The 16,043-nt window shown below is 39.7% G+C and overlaps 1 protein-coding gene across 2 annotated transcripts in view; it reads right to left on the bottom strand.

Moving 5' to 3' along the window:
* Positions 1 to 16,043, bottom strand: part of CTNNBL1 (catenin beta like 1) — a 180,447-nt gene that overhangs the window by 115,305 nt on the left and 49,099 nt on the right. For both annotated transcript variants that reach the window (XM_054467725.2, XM_063659052.1), the window contains exons 4-5: positions 11,208 to 11,347; positions 195 to 292 (exon numbers count right to left, since the gene is read on the bottom strand). In XM_054467725.2, the coding sequence (XP_054323700.1) occupies positions 195 to 292; positions 11,208 to 11,347 (238 nt within the window). The remainder of the gene's footprint in view (positions 1 to 194; positions 293 to 11,207; positions 11,348 to 16,043) is intronic.

Below are 16,043 nucleotides of genomic sequence, written 5' to 3'. Positions count from 1 at the left end.
CCTGACACAGTTCCAAAGCATAAAGCACTGCCCCAGTCACATCTCTACTTTTTTACTCTCCTTATTCACTCCAGCCTCACCACACTCCAGCCTTGCCGTGGAGTTCCACCTGGTGCCCACTCTCCGAGATGATGATGGTGGTAATGCCAACAACTTATACAAACCTGCAAAACCCCAGAGGATGTGCAACTTACCAGAGCATCGATGAGCACTTCTGCTCCCTCTTCACTCTCATGGAGGGTGTCTATATCTGTTAATTCCTGAAGCAAATCGACCACAGCTATGGACACATGTGAAAAATGTTAAGGGTGTAACACACACACTGAAACGGTACGGGTATTTTTCTTAATCCTTGATTCCCTTCCGTTACCTCATCAATTGCTTTATCACCATCTACCTTTAATAGACTCCGGTTTTATTAACATCTCTTCAACAAGGTTCTACCCACAGTGGGTGTTCATTAAATGTTAACTGACTCACTCAGTCTCTCGCCTTATGCTGCCTTCCTGGCTGCTTAGTCCATAGGTTCACTGAATTTTCAAAGATTTCAAAATTTTAAATAGATCACCTGGGAAGTCACTTTTCCAGTGAGAAACAGGCCAAAACCCTCAACCTCATCTCATAATTTAAATTCTTGAAACTCAGTATAATCTTAACTACCTTGTATAGTTCACCTTCGAAGGCAGTAATAATTTCTGAGAAGAGGTGGCTGATGTTCACCAAGGAGTCTTCAGAGATGATATAATTGGTTGCAAACAAAGGGAAAAATTTATATGGAATTGGGCTAGTCCCCACCAACCTCTGTCCCTTCAAATGTCACACTGCTGTGAATATAAAAGGAAGAATACAGAACTTAAAACTGTGCAAAAATAGGAAAAGGAAAGGGAAGTACAGGGCCAGGCACAGTGGCTCATGCCTGTAATAGCACCCAGCACTTTGGGAGGCCAAGGCAGGAGGACTGCTTGAGCTCAAGAGTTTGAAACCAGCCTGGGCAACATAGTGAGACCTTGTCTCTACTAAACATTTAGAAAAAAAAAAAAATCAGCCAGGTGTGGTGGCACATGCCTATAGTCCCAGAAACTTGGGAGGCTAACGTGGGAGGCTTGCTTGAGTTCAGGAGATCGAGGCTGCAGTGAGCTATGATCACGTCACTGCACTCCAGCCTGGGAAACAGAGTGAGACCCTGTCTCAAAGCAAAAAAAAAGAAAGAGAAAGAGAGAGAAAAGAAAAGAAAGGGAAGTATAAAGAAAGGGAAACATGAAGGAGAGAAAGAGTTATATTTGGAAACTGGGTGGCAGAACTAAACTTATAACTAAGCTTCCTTTCCCTCACCTTAAAACTCCCTCTCTCTCTCTCTCACACACACACACACACAGACACACACACACACGGGTGCACACACACACAACGGGGGAGAGAGAGAGAGAGACAGAGAGAAACAGACACCTTGCTCCAGCAAACTGCATTTACTGAGTGCCCATGATGACTAAAGCACTGAACATGATAAAGGCCAATCCATCATTCTGGGCCTCAGTTTCCTCATCTGTAAAATGAAAAAGGTAGATAATCTAAAACAATTTTAAAAACCATACACCACAGGCCATAACCAACATGTAACAAATGAAGAATACACACAGACAATATGAACTGCACGCATCCTGAAAAGAAGCAATCAGATGGAGCTGGGGAATTAGTAATGACTTGCTAGAAGAAGACTGCTCAGAAAACAGGCAACTAAAAATATGAGGACAGGCAGACTAGAAAGCAAAACCACAGGAATAAAAGCTGAGAGACTGGAATGTACAAAGGCATTTGAAGAGAAGAAAGGATTGGAGGAGGGGGAAGGAAGTGGAAAGGGGAAAGTTTTAACTAGCTGAAGAAAATAATATTTTGAAAGAATAAGCTAAAAGCTGTGTGCAGGATGCACTAAAGCACAGTGAGCATGAGGGATGGGGGTGGCACACAGGAGCTACCATGTGGACAGCATGTGTGAGTAGTTGTGGGAGCCAGGCCTGAAGGAGAAAGACCTAGTCCAAAGCTACTACATACAACAGAATCCAGAAGATTCAACAAAGGTCAGAATCAGGGCAGTTTCACTCAAAAGAAAAAATAAAAGATGCAGAATATATGAACAAGAATGACAGGACTTGCTAGCTGATGACTGATGTTCTGGGTATTACATGCAGGTCTTTTGCTGAAAGAAAAAATACTTGAAGGTTTGCTTTACTCATCTCTAACTGACCAGCTGACCATCATGAATAAATAATTATGCTTTCTGTGTCTTATTCCTTCAATCTTGAAGGTGATATTTACCCAAAACTTAATAAGAGTAAAGAGCTTAAAGGTGTTTGGACAAAAATCCTTCATGCTTAGCATCTTCATCTAAAAAATAATCAGAAAGCTGTTGACAGAGTCAACATATACGCCTGATATAGAGTAAACCAAAACACACAAATTATTTGAATCAATTATAATAAAAAACAGCAAAAATAACCAGGTTAGCAAACTAACCCCTAAAAACCCTAGAGCTACCCTTGACTAGTAGGAATTAGTAGTTCTCCCTCTCTAAAATTAAAACAGTTGTCATAATAATAGCCGCCATTTTTAAAAGTCACAGTATCATGTCTGGTGCTATGCTACTGGAATTCTTTCAGCAGCATTATAAGATTCGGTGTAAGCACTATTTAACAGGTAAGAAAGGTAAAGCTAGTAGTGGTTAAGATCCCTGGCCTGTGGTGGCTCGCCTATAATTCTAGCACTTTGGGAGGCCGAGGTCGGCGGATTACTTGAGGTCAGGAGTTCAGGACCAGCCTGGCCAATATGGTGAAACCTGTCTCTACTAAAAATACAAAAATTAGACAGGTGTGGTGGCACATGCCTGTAATCCCAGCTACTCGGGAGGCTGAAGCAGGAGAATTGTTTGAATCCAGGAGGTGGAGGCTGCAATGAGCTGAGATTGTGCCACTGCACTCCAGCCTGGGTGATAAACCGAGACCCTGTCTCAAAAAAAAAAAAAAAGTTATCTAAAGGTCACTGCAGTAGTAAGGGAGAATGTTAGGTCCATCTGATTTCAATAACAATGCTATTGCCAACTATACTTCCTATTAATGCATAAGGGGATATACACTCAGTTTAAACACGGCTGCATTCAGGTTAATTCTAGCTATTGACCCTGCTGTAACCACAGAGAAAAGAACTATCATTTAATTCCACCATAAATTAGTAAAAGACTCAGGGAAAAGAATAAAATGTTAACACCTCCCCACTCTTCCAAGAAACTCCCATATTTACTCTCTTGAAAAGTTCATAATCCATTCAAATGCTTATTTAATATGCTTGGCAACATTCACCTAAATCCATCCATCCACCCATCCACCCACTGTGGAGTCAGATGTCTACAGAACAACTGGGCTGGGCACAGCGGCTTACACCTGTAATCCCAGCACTTTGGGAGGCCAAGGCGGGAAGATTGCCTGAGTCCAGGAGTTTGAAACCAGCCTGGGCAACATAGTGAGACCCAGTCTCTTTAAAAAAAAAAAAAAAAAGCAAATAAATAAATACATAAATGTCTATAGAACAAGGATCTAAATCAGCATGCAATAATGCAATAAGTAGTGTTATTATTACATCTCTTGAATAACACCATGCATGATTAAATACTTATTAACTAGTATGTGATGATTATTAAACAATAGCCTCAAAAAGACAAGTGGAGTATATCTGAAAGACCAGCAGATGAAGAGTCAATGCAAGCTTGAGGACAAGGGTCATGTCATATTCATCTTTGCCTCATAGTCCCAAAATTATCACCAGCCATGTAATCCTGTGCAAGCCCCTTTATTTTCTTACAGCTTAATTTCCTCATCTGTAAAACTGGGGTCGTGTCATATTCATCTTTGCCTCACATCTTTAGTGACCTGAATGGTCCCAAAATTATCACCAGCCATGTAATCTTGTGCAAGCCCCTTTATTTCCCTAGAGCTTAATTTCCTCATCTGTAAAACTGGGGTATTAGTCTCTGCCCAGCCTCTTCCACTGAGGAGCTATAAGGAATAAATGAGATCAGGTATGTCAAAGGCCAAGGAAGTTAAAATACTCAAGAAATATGAAAGCACTATAATACAGATTGTCTTCCCACAGAATGCCCAAAGCCCTCACTATTGCCTTCATTTTTCCAAAAGCCTCTAAAATCTAAAGTTTAAGCTAACAAGAGCATGGTCCCCCCTTTCTGGGTCACAATGGGTTGGAAGATATAATTTTATATTTCAGCTATGCCACAGAGATTCAGATTGATCAAGCCCTTTTTCAGCCTCTAAGGCCTTGTGGGCCAGATATCACATTTTTCTTTGATTAGTCTTATACCATGCTCACAAATGTGTCACATGAAACCTAGAAACATAAAAAATAAGAAACATTTTAGACAAAAGTGATTTTATAGAAGAGCATAAATGGCTTTTCCAGGAAAACTTGTTTCTTATCATATTTCAGTGGATATCTCCTTGCCTACTTTCCTGCCTCAGTTGAGAAGTCAAACAAGAAATCAGCTACCTACCAGGCCTGGTAAACATCTCATCAATCCTACCACTAACTGATTTTATATAAATTCCCAACTTTCACAAAATAGCATTTCGGCAAGGCAGTAATAAGTCTGTAATTGTCATCATCAACTCCTGGGTAATATAATATGACCCAGAAGACAGAGGTCATTTGAAGACCAGAAAGAAGAAATGAGAATCAAAACTAAAGACAGACAAACTCTCAATCTTGATGAGAAAATTCAGCATGGTTGGCCATCCCTCCAGCATTTCTTCTCAAGCAGACACTGGGCATGGGTGATAGGTTTTTCCACTGTAGTTACAATTTCATTTCACAAGGTAAAAGGCTCTTCTGTCCAAGTATAATAGGAAAAGAGAGAGCCTGTCTCCCTGCGAATTACTAAAACACAGTTTTTGATAGCCTATTTTGTCATGTTGAGTAGAACGGCCACCCAAGCACTCCCTCTGTACCCGTCCACTACTGGGGCAATAAGTGTAATAATAGGTAAACCAGAAAAGACCAGCTGGGCACGAAATGGTCCATAACACGATGGCTCTTGGAAAAAAAGAGTGGTGTTTATTTCTATTTTTTGGCTGTGGATATTTGTTTTGGAGCCATATCCCACTTAGAGTCTTGGTACAGAAATTAAGCATTAATCTCATTAATCTCCAGTGAGATGAGTCCACAAGGAACAAAGTTATTAACAAAAACAACAACAAAGAAAGAGAAATAAGATGTATTAAGCAGATGGCTTTTTAAAAGTCATTTCAAAAAGGCTTTCTTAAGACAAATAAACCAGTATAGATTCAGAGAATATGACTGATTAATGCAATAAATGTGAGTTAAAAAATATCTTTTCTTTAATTTCTAGACTAGGACAGTAATTAGATATAGCTCAATTACTGCAGATGAATTTCAAAACAGACAAAATGGTCTTTTTCTCCTTTTAAAGCAGCTGGCACAAAGCCACCTAGAATGAACCTGGACTCTTATCCCAATCCTAGATCAAACTAATATGAAGGAGAAAATGTACTCATTCAACATTTATTAAGTCCTTATTAAATGCCAGTGGGGAGTAATATGCCACAGGGGAAATGTCCAAAGCAGGCTACAACCACCCTAATCTTCCAGGGACATAGATTTCACATAAAACCCATAAACAAGACCAAAAGTTACATTAATCTGGTACCAGGTTTTGTTTGTCTGTTTGTTTCAAGTTACATTAAAAGATCCTTCTTCTACATTGCCATTTTGGCACTTTTAGCCTAAGGTGTTTATCTTCAGAGCACATTTAATAGGTTCCAAAAAAAATAAGTGGCTTATCAATACATATCAAGGAAGTCAGATGACAGATGAGAAAAAGAAGTAAATTCTTCTAAATGTAATTTTAATTCTGAAAATATCAAGACAAATATAGCTCCTAGCAAAATAACAGCTCAAAATATGTAAGTCTTGTTAGACAGTGCTTACGGGAAAGCAATGGAGCAAATACCAACTCCCTCCCAGTCCAATTAGAAGAAAGCCCCTTAGGGGGCTCAAACCCTTCCCAGCCCTATTCTTGCTCATTAGCACTGGGTCTGCAACACAAGGCACCCTTGACTATTGTACACACTTTCTGGGATAACACAGTGAGTCTCAGTCAGTTTGTTCCACTTTAGTATTCTCAGACCCAGACTACTCAAGTTCAGTTGATCCCTGTTGGTCTAAAAAACCTGTCTCCTCCTTATTTTCCAAATTCCCACAGTAATTCTTCACAAAACTCACTTGACAACTCTATAAGTTCTCCTGGTTTTCTAGAATCAGAAGAAAACTAAACAGTCATTTGGAAAAGAACAGTGTTAATGACCACTCCCTAAATTATTCCACACCAAAAAGAGCTGCCCCATCAGCACAATGATCTACTCTGCCACTTAAAAATTTTTCCCTGCTTAAATATTAGCATGCAACCCAATGTATTGGTGCCTTAAGTTAACATTACAATGAGACCTCATTTTTCTGTCTCACAAAGGGGTGGAGAGAAAGCTGACTTTGAATAAATTGGGTTTAGATTACTGATTATGATTATGATTATGATTATGATTATGATTATTAAAGAATAAAGGCATTTAGCTGGGAAGCAGTAGTCATGATTTTTTTTTTTTAAATTAAGCCATGGACCCGATACCTTGATAAATTTGTAGTGACTACATGGACAGCCAGCAAGACCACATCAGCTTCCATCTGGAGTATGAGGAATGGCAATTTCCATTGCAAAGGGAGAGACTACAAAAATAAACCTGAAATGCATGCTAATCTCCATGTCTGTCAAAAGCTTACCCATCTCCACTCCCCACACCCCGAAGCCAGAGACGACCCACACCTTCTCAGGGCTCCAATCAGTGGTGTTTCCTGAGCATACTGTTCCCAACGCACTTTCCACACACACCATGGTGGGGTAGGGTGGTAATTTGAGAGTTTTTGCTTTAAACTGGAGTTATTATTTTTTATTAGCATCCAACACACTTAACATACAAAGGAGGAACCCAGTAAATAACAGTGATCTACCAAAAAACTTTAGAAGGGACTCCACTGACCACTCAAATTAAGAACACGGCAAAAGACATACAAAAACAGAGTATTTATCAATTTGGTGCCATGTGATTGTTGTTGTGGTTTGTTTTTTTCCCTTTTATTCCTCCTTGTTCCTTTGGGCCAACTGAGTAAATCTGGCTTAAAGCAGTCCACAAAAATGGATTTTTTAGCAATACCTTAAGAAAATATCTTTAAATGTAACTTTGGTTTTATTTTTCCATAGAAACACTCTAAAAGGTTCACAAGAAAGGAGCTCTAAACATGTTTAATGATTTACTTTAAAGGAAAAAGTGTTTAAAAAGCATTATTTTGAAAAGGCAGCAGCTGCTGGATTCCACCTTCTGCTCCCTCCGACTGCATTTAGAGGAACCCTCCAAAACCATGTGAGGTGTGTGCTCCCCACCCCCAAGATATGCTCTCCACAGATCAGAATCCATTCTGCAGCCAACCGATGGCTGGGCTCCAGCCTCTCAAGGGGGCAGATGAGGCACAGAAGCGCTGACAAGCCCTCACCAGCAGCAGTGATGCAGAGCGCCAGAATAAACTCTAAAGCTGCTTCTCACGGTTGAAAGGATGAGGCACAAGCTGTTTTCTCACATCCTCTGCCTCTTAAGGTTACAACAAACCAGCCTCTGATCCAATTAAAATCCCTACAGTTTATGTTTTTGCAGAGGAGGACGAAGCAAAGATGACCTGTGCTTGCTGGGAACACAACCAGCCATGTATGGTCTTGGTTGATAAATGAAGAGTTAAAAAAGATTAAAAATTTAAGTCATGACTGCCATGAAATTGTTTATTCATGGTAAGGTGTTTTGGGCAGTTACAGCTGTACAACAGTAAATTGTTAACAACCGTTTCCTGAAGAAAAATTTCCATTATAGATCACAGATAAGACAAGCAGCAGAGAGCAATGTTGCAGGGAGAGCAACAGAGGATATGGTAGATGCAAGTCAAGAGGACCTACCCTTTCCTGAAATCACTTTCAAGAAAAATCGTACTTTGAGGAGGATGACATTTACCCTAATTGCTGCCTCTAATTAAAATTAAGGCAATTAAAAAAATTTCAAATGCACTTTAAATTTGATGTAAGACATAATTAAAAATCAGATTTAAAAAAATATCATTAGGGCAGTTGGGTGCAGGTTGGCATACGAGAGGAAAAAAAAACAGTTTAGCTCTCAGAAAACAGGAGGAAAATGACAATCTGTCAAAGTTATTATAGGGGGATGTGTTTTTTTCCTTTTTAAAGACCAGAACTTAACAACTTGGAACATCTGTGCCCTTGCCTTTCCCAAATATGCCGATGTCAAGCAGCGTTTTTTGTGTCAGTCTTCTCCCCAGCAGGAGGCAGGCTGGTGAATCAGCAAAATGTCAGTATCTTCCAAAAGCTGCTACTATTATTTTGAGTTAGCAGGAACAGAAAAAAGAACGAGAGTGGTGTTTCCAGAAAGAAAATAAGTCATTTCTGTACTAATATACAGGGTAACAGGTGACCATGTGACTCTGTCAGCAATGTCGTAAATCCCACAGGAAGACCTGAGGTGCACTGGAGGAACACTGGACTGACAATCACAGACCTGGAGTGCCTGTCTTAACCTCAAGTTAGCTGTCCAACATCTGGACCTCACACTTGTCACTAAGTAGAAACAAAGTACTGAGCTAAGTCCTCTCTAAGGTCTGATCAGATTCTGAAATCTACCCTTCTGTAGGTGAACTGAAATGTGAAGTAACAACTAGAACTCATAGTCACTGAGTGTGTGAAGACCATTAGTGCCCTGAATAGAGGTAGGCATATGGCAGTTACCTGCCAAAGACGGAATGTTTATAACCCCCCACAGATTCATATGTTGACGCCTATCCCCAATATGATGGTACTTGGAGGTGGGGCCCTTGGGATTAGTGTCCTTCTAAAAAGAGACCCAGTGAGCTCCCTCACTCGTTCCACCATGTGAGGACGCAGTGAGAAAACAGCTATCTACAAACCTGGAAGCAGACACTCACCAGACACCAAAACTGCTGGTGCCTTGGTCTTGAACTTCCCAGCCTCTAGAACTGTAAGAAATAAATTTTTGTTGTTTATGAGCCACCCAGTTTATGGTATTTTGTTACAGCAGCCCAAACAGACCAAGACAATACCCAATATATACTTACTGACTGATGCTGCTTGAGCAACCAACACAGCTTATGGTTCCTAAGGGCCTAGCACAGTGCCTGGTACATCATGAGCACTCACAGCAGGTCTACTGAATGAATTTCATGAGACCATACACTGAGCTCACTCAGCAACAAGCTAACTAGGGTTCTTATACAACCCAGAACCCCACAGCAAACCCTGGTGAACAAAGTCATAAATCTGGGAACTAACAGATCAATTCTTGATGCTATCTAACATTACATGAAGCATCAGAAATGTCTTAAGACTGCCCTTCAAGAAGCCTGCATTAAAATTATTCACTGATTTATTTCTATGAGAATTATCAGCCAGGCAAGAACTTAGTCAGACATGCTCTCAGGAGAGAGATTACCAGAAAGATTAAAATAACATGAAGCAACAGCAGATTCCCTGTGAATATCACTCAGGCAGACTAACTACATTTGTCTCTTACCTTTGGAAATCTGGCTTCAAACAGAACAACTACTAGAAGAGAATTTGGTTTAATGAACATAACCCTGTCCACAGGCACATCAAAAGCCTTTGCAATAAAGCTACTGCACACCTGATAGCCAAGATAAAGTATAAAATGGTTTTGGAAGTCACGAATCAGATTCAGTGACAAGTAACATTTACCAAGTGCCTACTATGTATCAGGAACTGTGCTCAGCACTTACACACTCCTTTGATCCTCTCAGTAACACAGAAAGCTACTCCAGAGGCTGAGGCAAAATCACTTGAGGTCAGGAGATTGAGTCCAGCCTGGGGAACATTGCAAGATCCATCTCCAAAAAATTAAATAAAAAAAAAATTAGCTAGGCATGGTGGTATGCATCTGTAGTCCCTCCTCAGGAGGCTAAGGAGTAGGATCACTTGGGCCTAGGAGTTTGAGGCTGTAGTGAGCTATGATTATGCCACTGCACTTCAGTCAGGGTGACAAAGCAAGACCCTGTCTCTAAAAACAAACAAAAATAAAAATAACACTGAAAGACAAAAGTTATTAACTCTACCTGTGCAAAGAAGAATACAAGCTGTGGAGGGGCACCGTCTTTCACACAAAAATGCGGCTGAGAGTCAAACCTAGATTGTCTGTTTAGGTCTAACATGCACTCAACAAATATTAAATGCTATTTATTGTGTACTCAGTCTTTTTTTTTTTTTTTTTTTTTTTTTGAGATGGAGTCCCACTCACTCTGTTGCCCAGAGTAGCATACAGTGGCATGATCTCGGCTCACTGCAACCTCTGCCTCCTAGGTTCAAGAGCTTTTCCTGCCTCAGCCTCCCAAGTAGCTGGAACTACAGGCGTGCACCATCACGTCCAGCTTATATTTTTAGAGATGGGGTTTCGCCATGTTGGCCAGGGTGGTCTCAAACTGCTGACCTTAAGTAATCCAACCACCTTGGCCTCCCAAAGTCTTGGGATTACAGGCACAAGCCACCACACCCAGCCTTGTTTTTAGGAACTGGAAATATAGGAATGAAGAAAACAGAACAGCTCCCCTGTCCTCCTGGACATCCAAATGTGCTTTCTACCATGGTTCACTATGTCCTCTAGTCTCAAATCCACTGGACCATTAGTTAGCAGAAAGATGCCTAGATTTACAGATTCAAATCTGTCTGGCTTTGCCCCCAAAGGGGTCTTCCAATCCAGATCCTGAAAAGTAAAACTGTTAATGTATGAACAGATATATCACAATGAATTCTAGTACTAATAAGAGCAAATAGGACAATTTTAAGGATTGCCCAAGATTTGCAAGATTTGTTAATAGAGAAAAACCAGGTTTTCAAATGAGTAAAAACCACTGTGTGTTTCAAGACAGAAGATAATTAGAATGGAAACAGAACATCAGATTTTATAGCACACATCTACAAAGAGAGACAGGAGAGAGAGTAACAGCACTTCCCCACCATGTCAGCTCTCCTACTGAGGTCAGATCTGAAAGGATATCTGTATTATCGTGTCCGAGCAAGCCGAGAAGCGACTGTACAGCATTCAGCTCCACCAGAAGGTGGTACAGGTCTGGCATGGTGGCCACCACATGCATCTCCTGAATGATGTCATTTAGGTCCAGCTCGGATTCCATGAACCTAGGAGGGAAAACAAGACATCATTAGAAGGAAAGGGGCACTATCAGCAATGAGGAGCAAACAGCAACAATCTAGACAACAAGACAATCTGTCAAAGTGTCTACAACAGACCAACCAAGAAGTTCACTCATCCAAACATCATACTGTCACACAATTTCCTTGGGAAATCGATTTCCTCATTACAAAAATCAATCTTGGATTCAGATCTCATTACAGGGTTCCCTTACTCTTGCAGTCACAAGCTGCCTTTCAGAGGCTCCCGAAGCATTTTGCAGAACTAAACGATCTGTCCACCAGTCCTATAGATTAGCTACCATTACCCCTTGGTGTGGCAATTCACTCTGTTGCCCTGAACATAGTTATCCTACTACCCATCCAAAAAGGGTTTCTCTTACTTCCCACTTCAGATCAAGGGCCAGTTAAGAAGAAGAAGATAAGATTTTCTGTATCCAAAAATACCCTCCCTCTTCCTCCTCTTTGGAGCTGATTCAGAGGCAGATACCAAAGAAAAGCAGACCTAGTCTCTGGCATCCTACAATCACCACCAACTTTACACAGCATGATACTTTACTCACATTTCTATACCTGAACCTTTCAACAAACCTATGCCCAGGCACTAAGAACAGAACTACTTTGCATTCACGCTGCATGTCCTCCCCCGGTGTTTGACATATAGGAAATGCCGATTAAGCCTTGGACGAACAAGACAGGAAGGTTTGTTCTGAGATGGAAATGAGCTAATCTGGTGTAAGGCAATTGAACAATACCTGATTGAGAGTGACTGAGAGGAAGCAGTGGTTAAACTGACTCTGGAGTCAGACTATCTGGGTTTGAACCTGGCTTAGCCACCTACTTAGCCTCTCTATGCCTCAGTTTCTTCTGTAAATAGGGACAATAAGGTTATCTGTCTCACAGGGCCGCTGTAAAGAGTAAATGAGTAAAGACATATAAAGCACTGAGAACAATGTCTACCATATAAAAAGCACCATGTAAGTATTTGTTCTCATTACTATTGCTGCTACTATTACTGTAATATGTCCGTCTTCTCTTCTAGAAAGTAAACTTCTTAAAGACAGGAAATATATCTTTGTCTCTTATATCCACAGATGCCTACTGAATTAAATTGAGGGCACAAAGAAAAGGAACACAAGCAGGGACTCTTGAAGTCACACAGGACTCATCAACTTCCAGATGCTGTGGGGCTGGGTAGATACAGCTTCTCCAAAAATCTGGAGTCAGTAAGGAACAAAATCTAGAGACTTAGAATTCTTTAAAACATGCCCATATTTTAGACAATATCTATTACTGTTTTTCTCCATTAATATTTTTAAGTATATGCCTATATATTTTTTCCCAATTACAGCATACTTTTTGTAGAAAACCGGGGAAAGAAAAGCAAGCCCTCAAAAATATAAACAAATCATCCATAAGCCTACTAACCAAAAACAACCATTGATAATACTCTGTATGTTTAAGCCTTTTTCTCAACTCACAGACTCTTAAATTCTATTTCAGTGTATGATATACGGCAAAGATCTAACTTTATTTTCTGTGAATGTCTGACCAACTGCTTCAATACCATGTATGTTTGCCTGTATGTTTAAGTCATTCTTCTCAACTCACAGACTTTCCCCCCAAAAAATAAGCCTATATAGTATATAGTTCTATATTCAATTTTTGCTGTTGTTGTTAATATAGGCTAAATAATTCCCCTTATCATTATTCTACTACAATAGGAGAAGCCAATACCTGACAAACTGCTATGGGTCCTTCTCCTTCTCCTTCTCCATGGCAAAATCCCTCACACACCACAGCACTCTTCCCTGCTAAGCCAACATGGCTGGCCTCGGAATCCTTCTCAACACAGTGTTCCAAGAAGAGACTATGAATCAATCACAGGCTGGGTGTGGCAGATTAAGCTTATCTACAATCCCTGTTCTAAATCATAGATTAATGGCCACACAATATTCCCTTGAGTAGACATACTGTGATTTAATTAACCAATCCCCCTTTGTCAGGCATTCAGATAATTTCCATTTTTTTTCCCTTTAACAAATGACACTAAGATGTATGCATTCCTAATTACTGTGTTAGGATAAATTCCCAGGAAGAAAAGGGACAAGTCAAAGAGTACGCGTGACTTAAACAGATTTTGATATATTTTGCCAGAAAAGTACCAATAGTGCATGAAATGCCTATTTCCCCTTACCCTCTTCACAAACAGTATTTCCTCCAATTTGAGATAGAAAAGACAACTCATTTTGTATTTTGCATTTCTGATAGTAAGATGGTTAACATTCTTCTGATGTTTACTATTTGTATTTCTTCTTTGCCCATTCTTATTAGGATGCTCATTTTGTTTATAGATTTATAAACACCGTATATTAAGAAATTAATATCTATCCTACGCTGCAAAAAAATACATCAGAGAAAAGTGTTTGCCCTTTAATTTGTACATTGTGCTTTTTGACATAAAGGTTCTTTTTTTTTCCTTTTGACATAAAGGTTTTAAAAAGTTCAAGTAGCAAAATCTTTGCCTTCATGAACTCTATTTTACATGTATCCTGAGCAAAATATTTTCTATGCTAAAAGAAGATATATTTTATGATGTACTTTTATGCTTATATATTTAAATATTTAATCTATCTGAAATTTATTTTAGTGTATTGATATAGGGCACAAATCTAACGTTATTTTCTGCAAATGTTTGGCCAAGTGCTCCAATACCATAATCTGTCTTTCCCCAGAGATTTAAAGAAATGTCATCTATCATACGCTAAATTTTAGTATGTACTTTATTCTGTTTCTGGGCTTTTCACTCCATTTCATTGATTCGTCTGTAAATTCCTGAGTCAGGACCACACTTTCACATTGTTATAGCTGTATAGTATGTTTTATGTCTGTTGCTGCAAAAAACTTCCTTGTTGTTTTTATTTTTCAGTGTTTCCTTGCCTGTTCTCACTTATTATTCCAAGTAAATTTCATAATTATTTTAGCAAGATTTTCCCCCAATGCCTTTTTTCTTAAAGGCTTCCTTCTCTGCTTGCAAATACATTATTTTTTTAGATCACTTGAAGTGTGGAAGCTAAATCAGAATCGTGACTCAGTAAGGCTGGTGCAGAAGGATTCAAATATTCCATGGGCCAGGAGATCTACATAATCCTTGAACCCAAAGGCCTCAACAAACCTCTAAGGCTTATTTGCCTTATGTGAGTGTGTATACAAGATTTCTGGAGAACAACCTGACAAAAGGTTTTTCCAGTTCACTTGGAAGAACTGGCAAGGGAGACTGGGCACTAAACAGTAAAAAAAAAAAAAATTGTGCTGAGTGCAGTATAAGATCTGGTGATTTCGGTGATCGACAGCGAATGTGGTGGCTCATGCCTGTAATCCCAGCAATTTGGGAGGCCAAGGTGGGCGGGTTGCCTGAGGTTGGGAGTGTGAGACCTGCCTGGCCAACAGAGTGAAACCCCGTCTCTACTAAAAACACAAAAATTAACTAGTTGTGGTGGCACACACTTGTAATCCCAGTTACTCGAGAAGCTGAGGCAGGAAAATTGCTCGAACCTGGGAGGTGGAGGTTGCAGTGAGCTAAGATCATGCCACTGCACTATAGCCTGGGCAATGCAGCGAGACTCCATCTCCAAAAAAAAAATAATAAAGTAAGTGAACGATTGTTAGTCACCTGGAGGGGTCTGTCCTTAGGCCTGTTTAGATCAAGTATTTTATTATTATTTTTTAATCAATAACATGAGCAAAGATATATAAAAGGCAAAATGAAAAAATGTTATATGACACAAAGCTTAAAGAGACAGTAAGCACAGCAGCTGACGGAATCAATTCAAAAGTTCCTGACAGGCAATAATGATGTGCCAAATCTAACCAAAGGAAAATTACCTGGGATCCACACAGAAAACTGCAGTGAACCAAAAAGCCAAGTACAAATGTGAAGGCTGGGAGAGATACAGTTTCATAAGGGCACATGTGTTTCTTTCTGAACTTGATGGCTTTATTGAACCATAACTGTAATACAAATCAGAACATGAGACAGTTCTGCCAGAGACAATTTCTTATTCATCTCTGGACATCCAGCACCTGACGCAGGCCTTGGTCCAACACAGAAACTTGGGAGATGCTGTAAATGGGGACACAGATGAAAACAGCTGCCACAAGTGCTACGGTGGTTTTAGAGTACTTAAAAGAGGACAATACCGAGTTATGCTGATTCACTGACCCTAAAACTTTGTGACATCTGTTCAAGGAACCATCTTTTAGGAGGGATGTGGAAACCAATTCAGGGAAACAACCAAGATTCTAAGGAGTCTAGATACATCTCATATAAGAATTTGTTGAAATGCTTTCTCATTCTGAGTTGAAATTTTAAGAGTCAAAGCTGCCAAATGATGGAATAGCTTTCTTTGGAGAGTTAGATCCTTCTCACTGGGATAGTTAATAAAGGATGATATTTAAAAAAAAATACCAAGAGTTAGATGGTAGAATAGACTGTGCTTCTCAGTTCCTTCCCACTTTGAGATTCTTCTTCCAAATATGGTCTTAACCCAATGCTTTTAAGTTTAGGTAGTCAGAAAATTATCAAAACAAAACAAACAAGCAGAGAATAAAACTGCAAGCAGGGAAATATTACAAAAATATACTGGGTCCAGTATTACGTGAGTAACAAGATACCATGAGAAAT

This window comes from Pongo pygmaeus, chromosome 21, assembly GCF_028885625.2.
Source record: "Pongo pygmaeus isolate AG05252 chromosome 21, NHGRI_mPonPyg2-v2.0_pri, whole genome shotgun sequence".
Taxonomy (NCBI): Eukaryota; Metazoa; Chordata; class Mammalia; order Primates; family Hominidae; genus Pongo; species Pongo pygmaeus.
The sequence above is the reverse complement of the archived record's forward strand: the minus strand, read 5'-3'. Positions and strand labels throughout refer to the sequence as shown.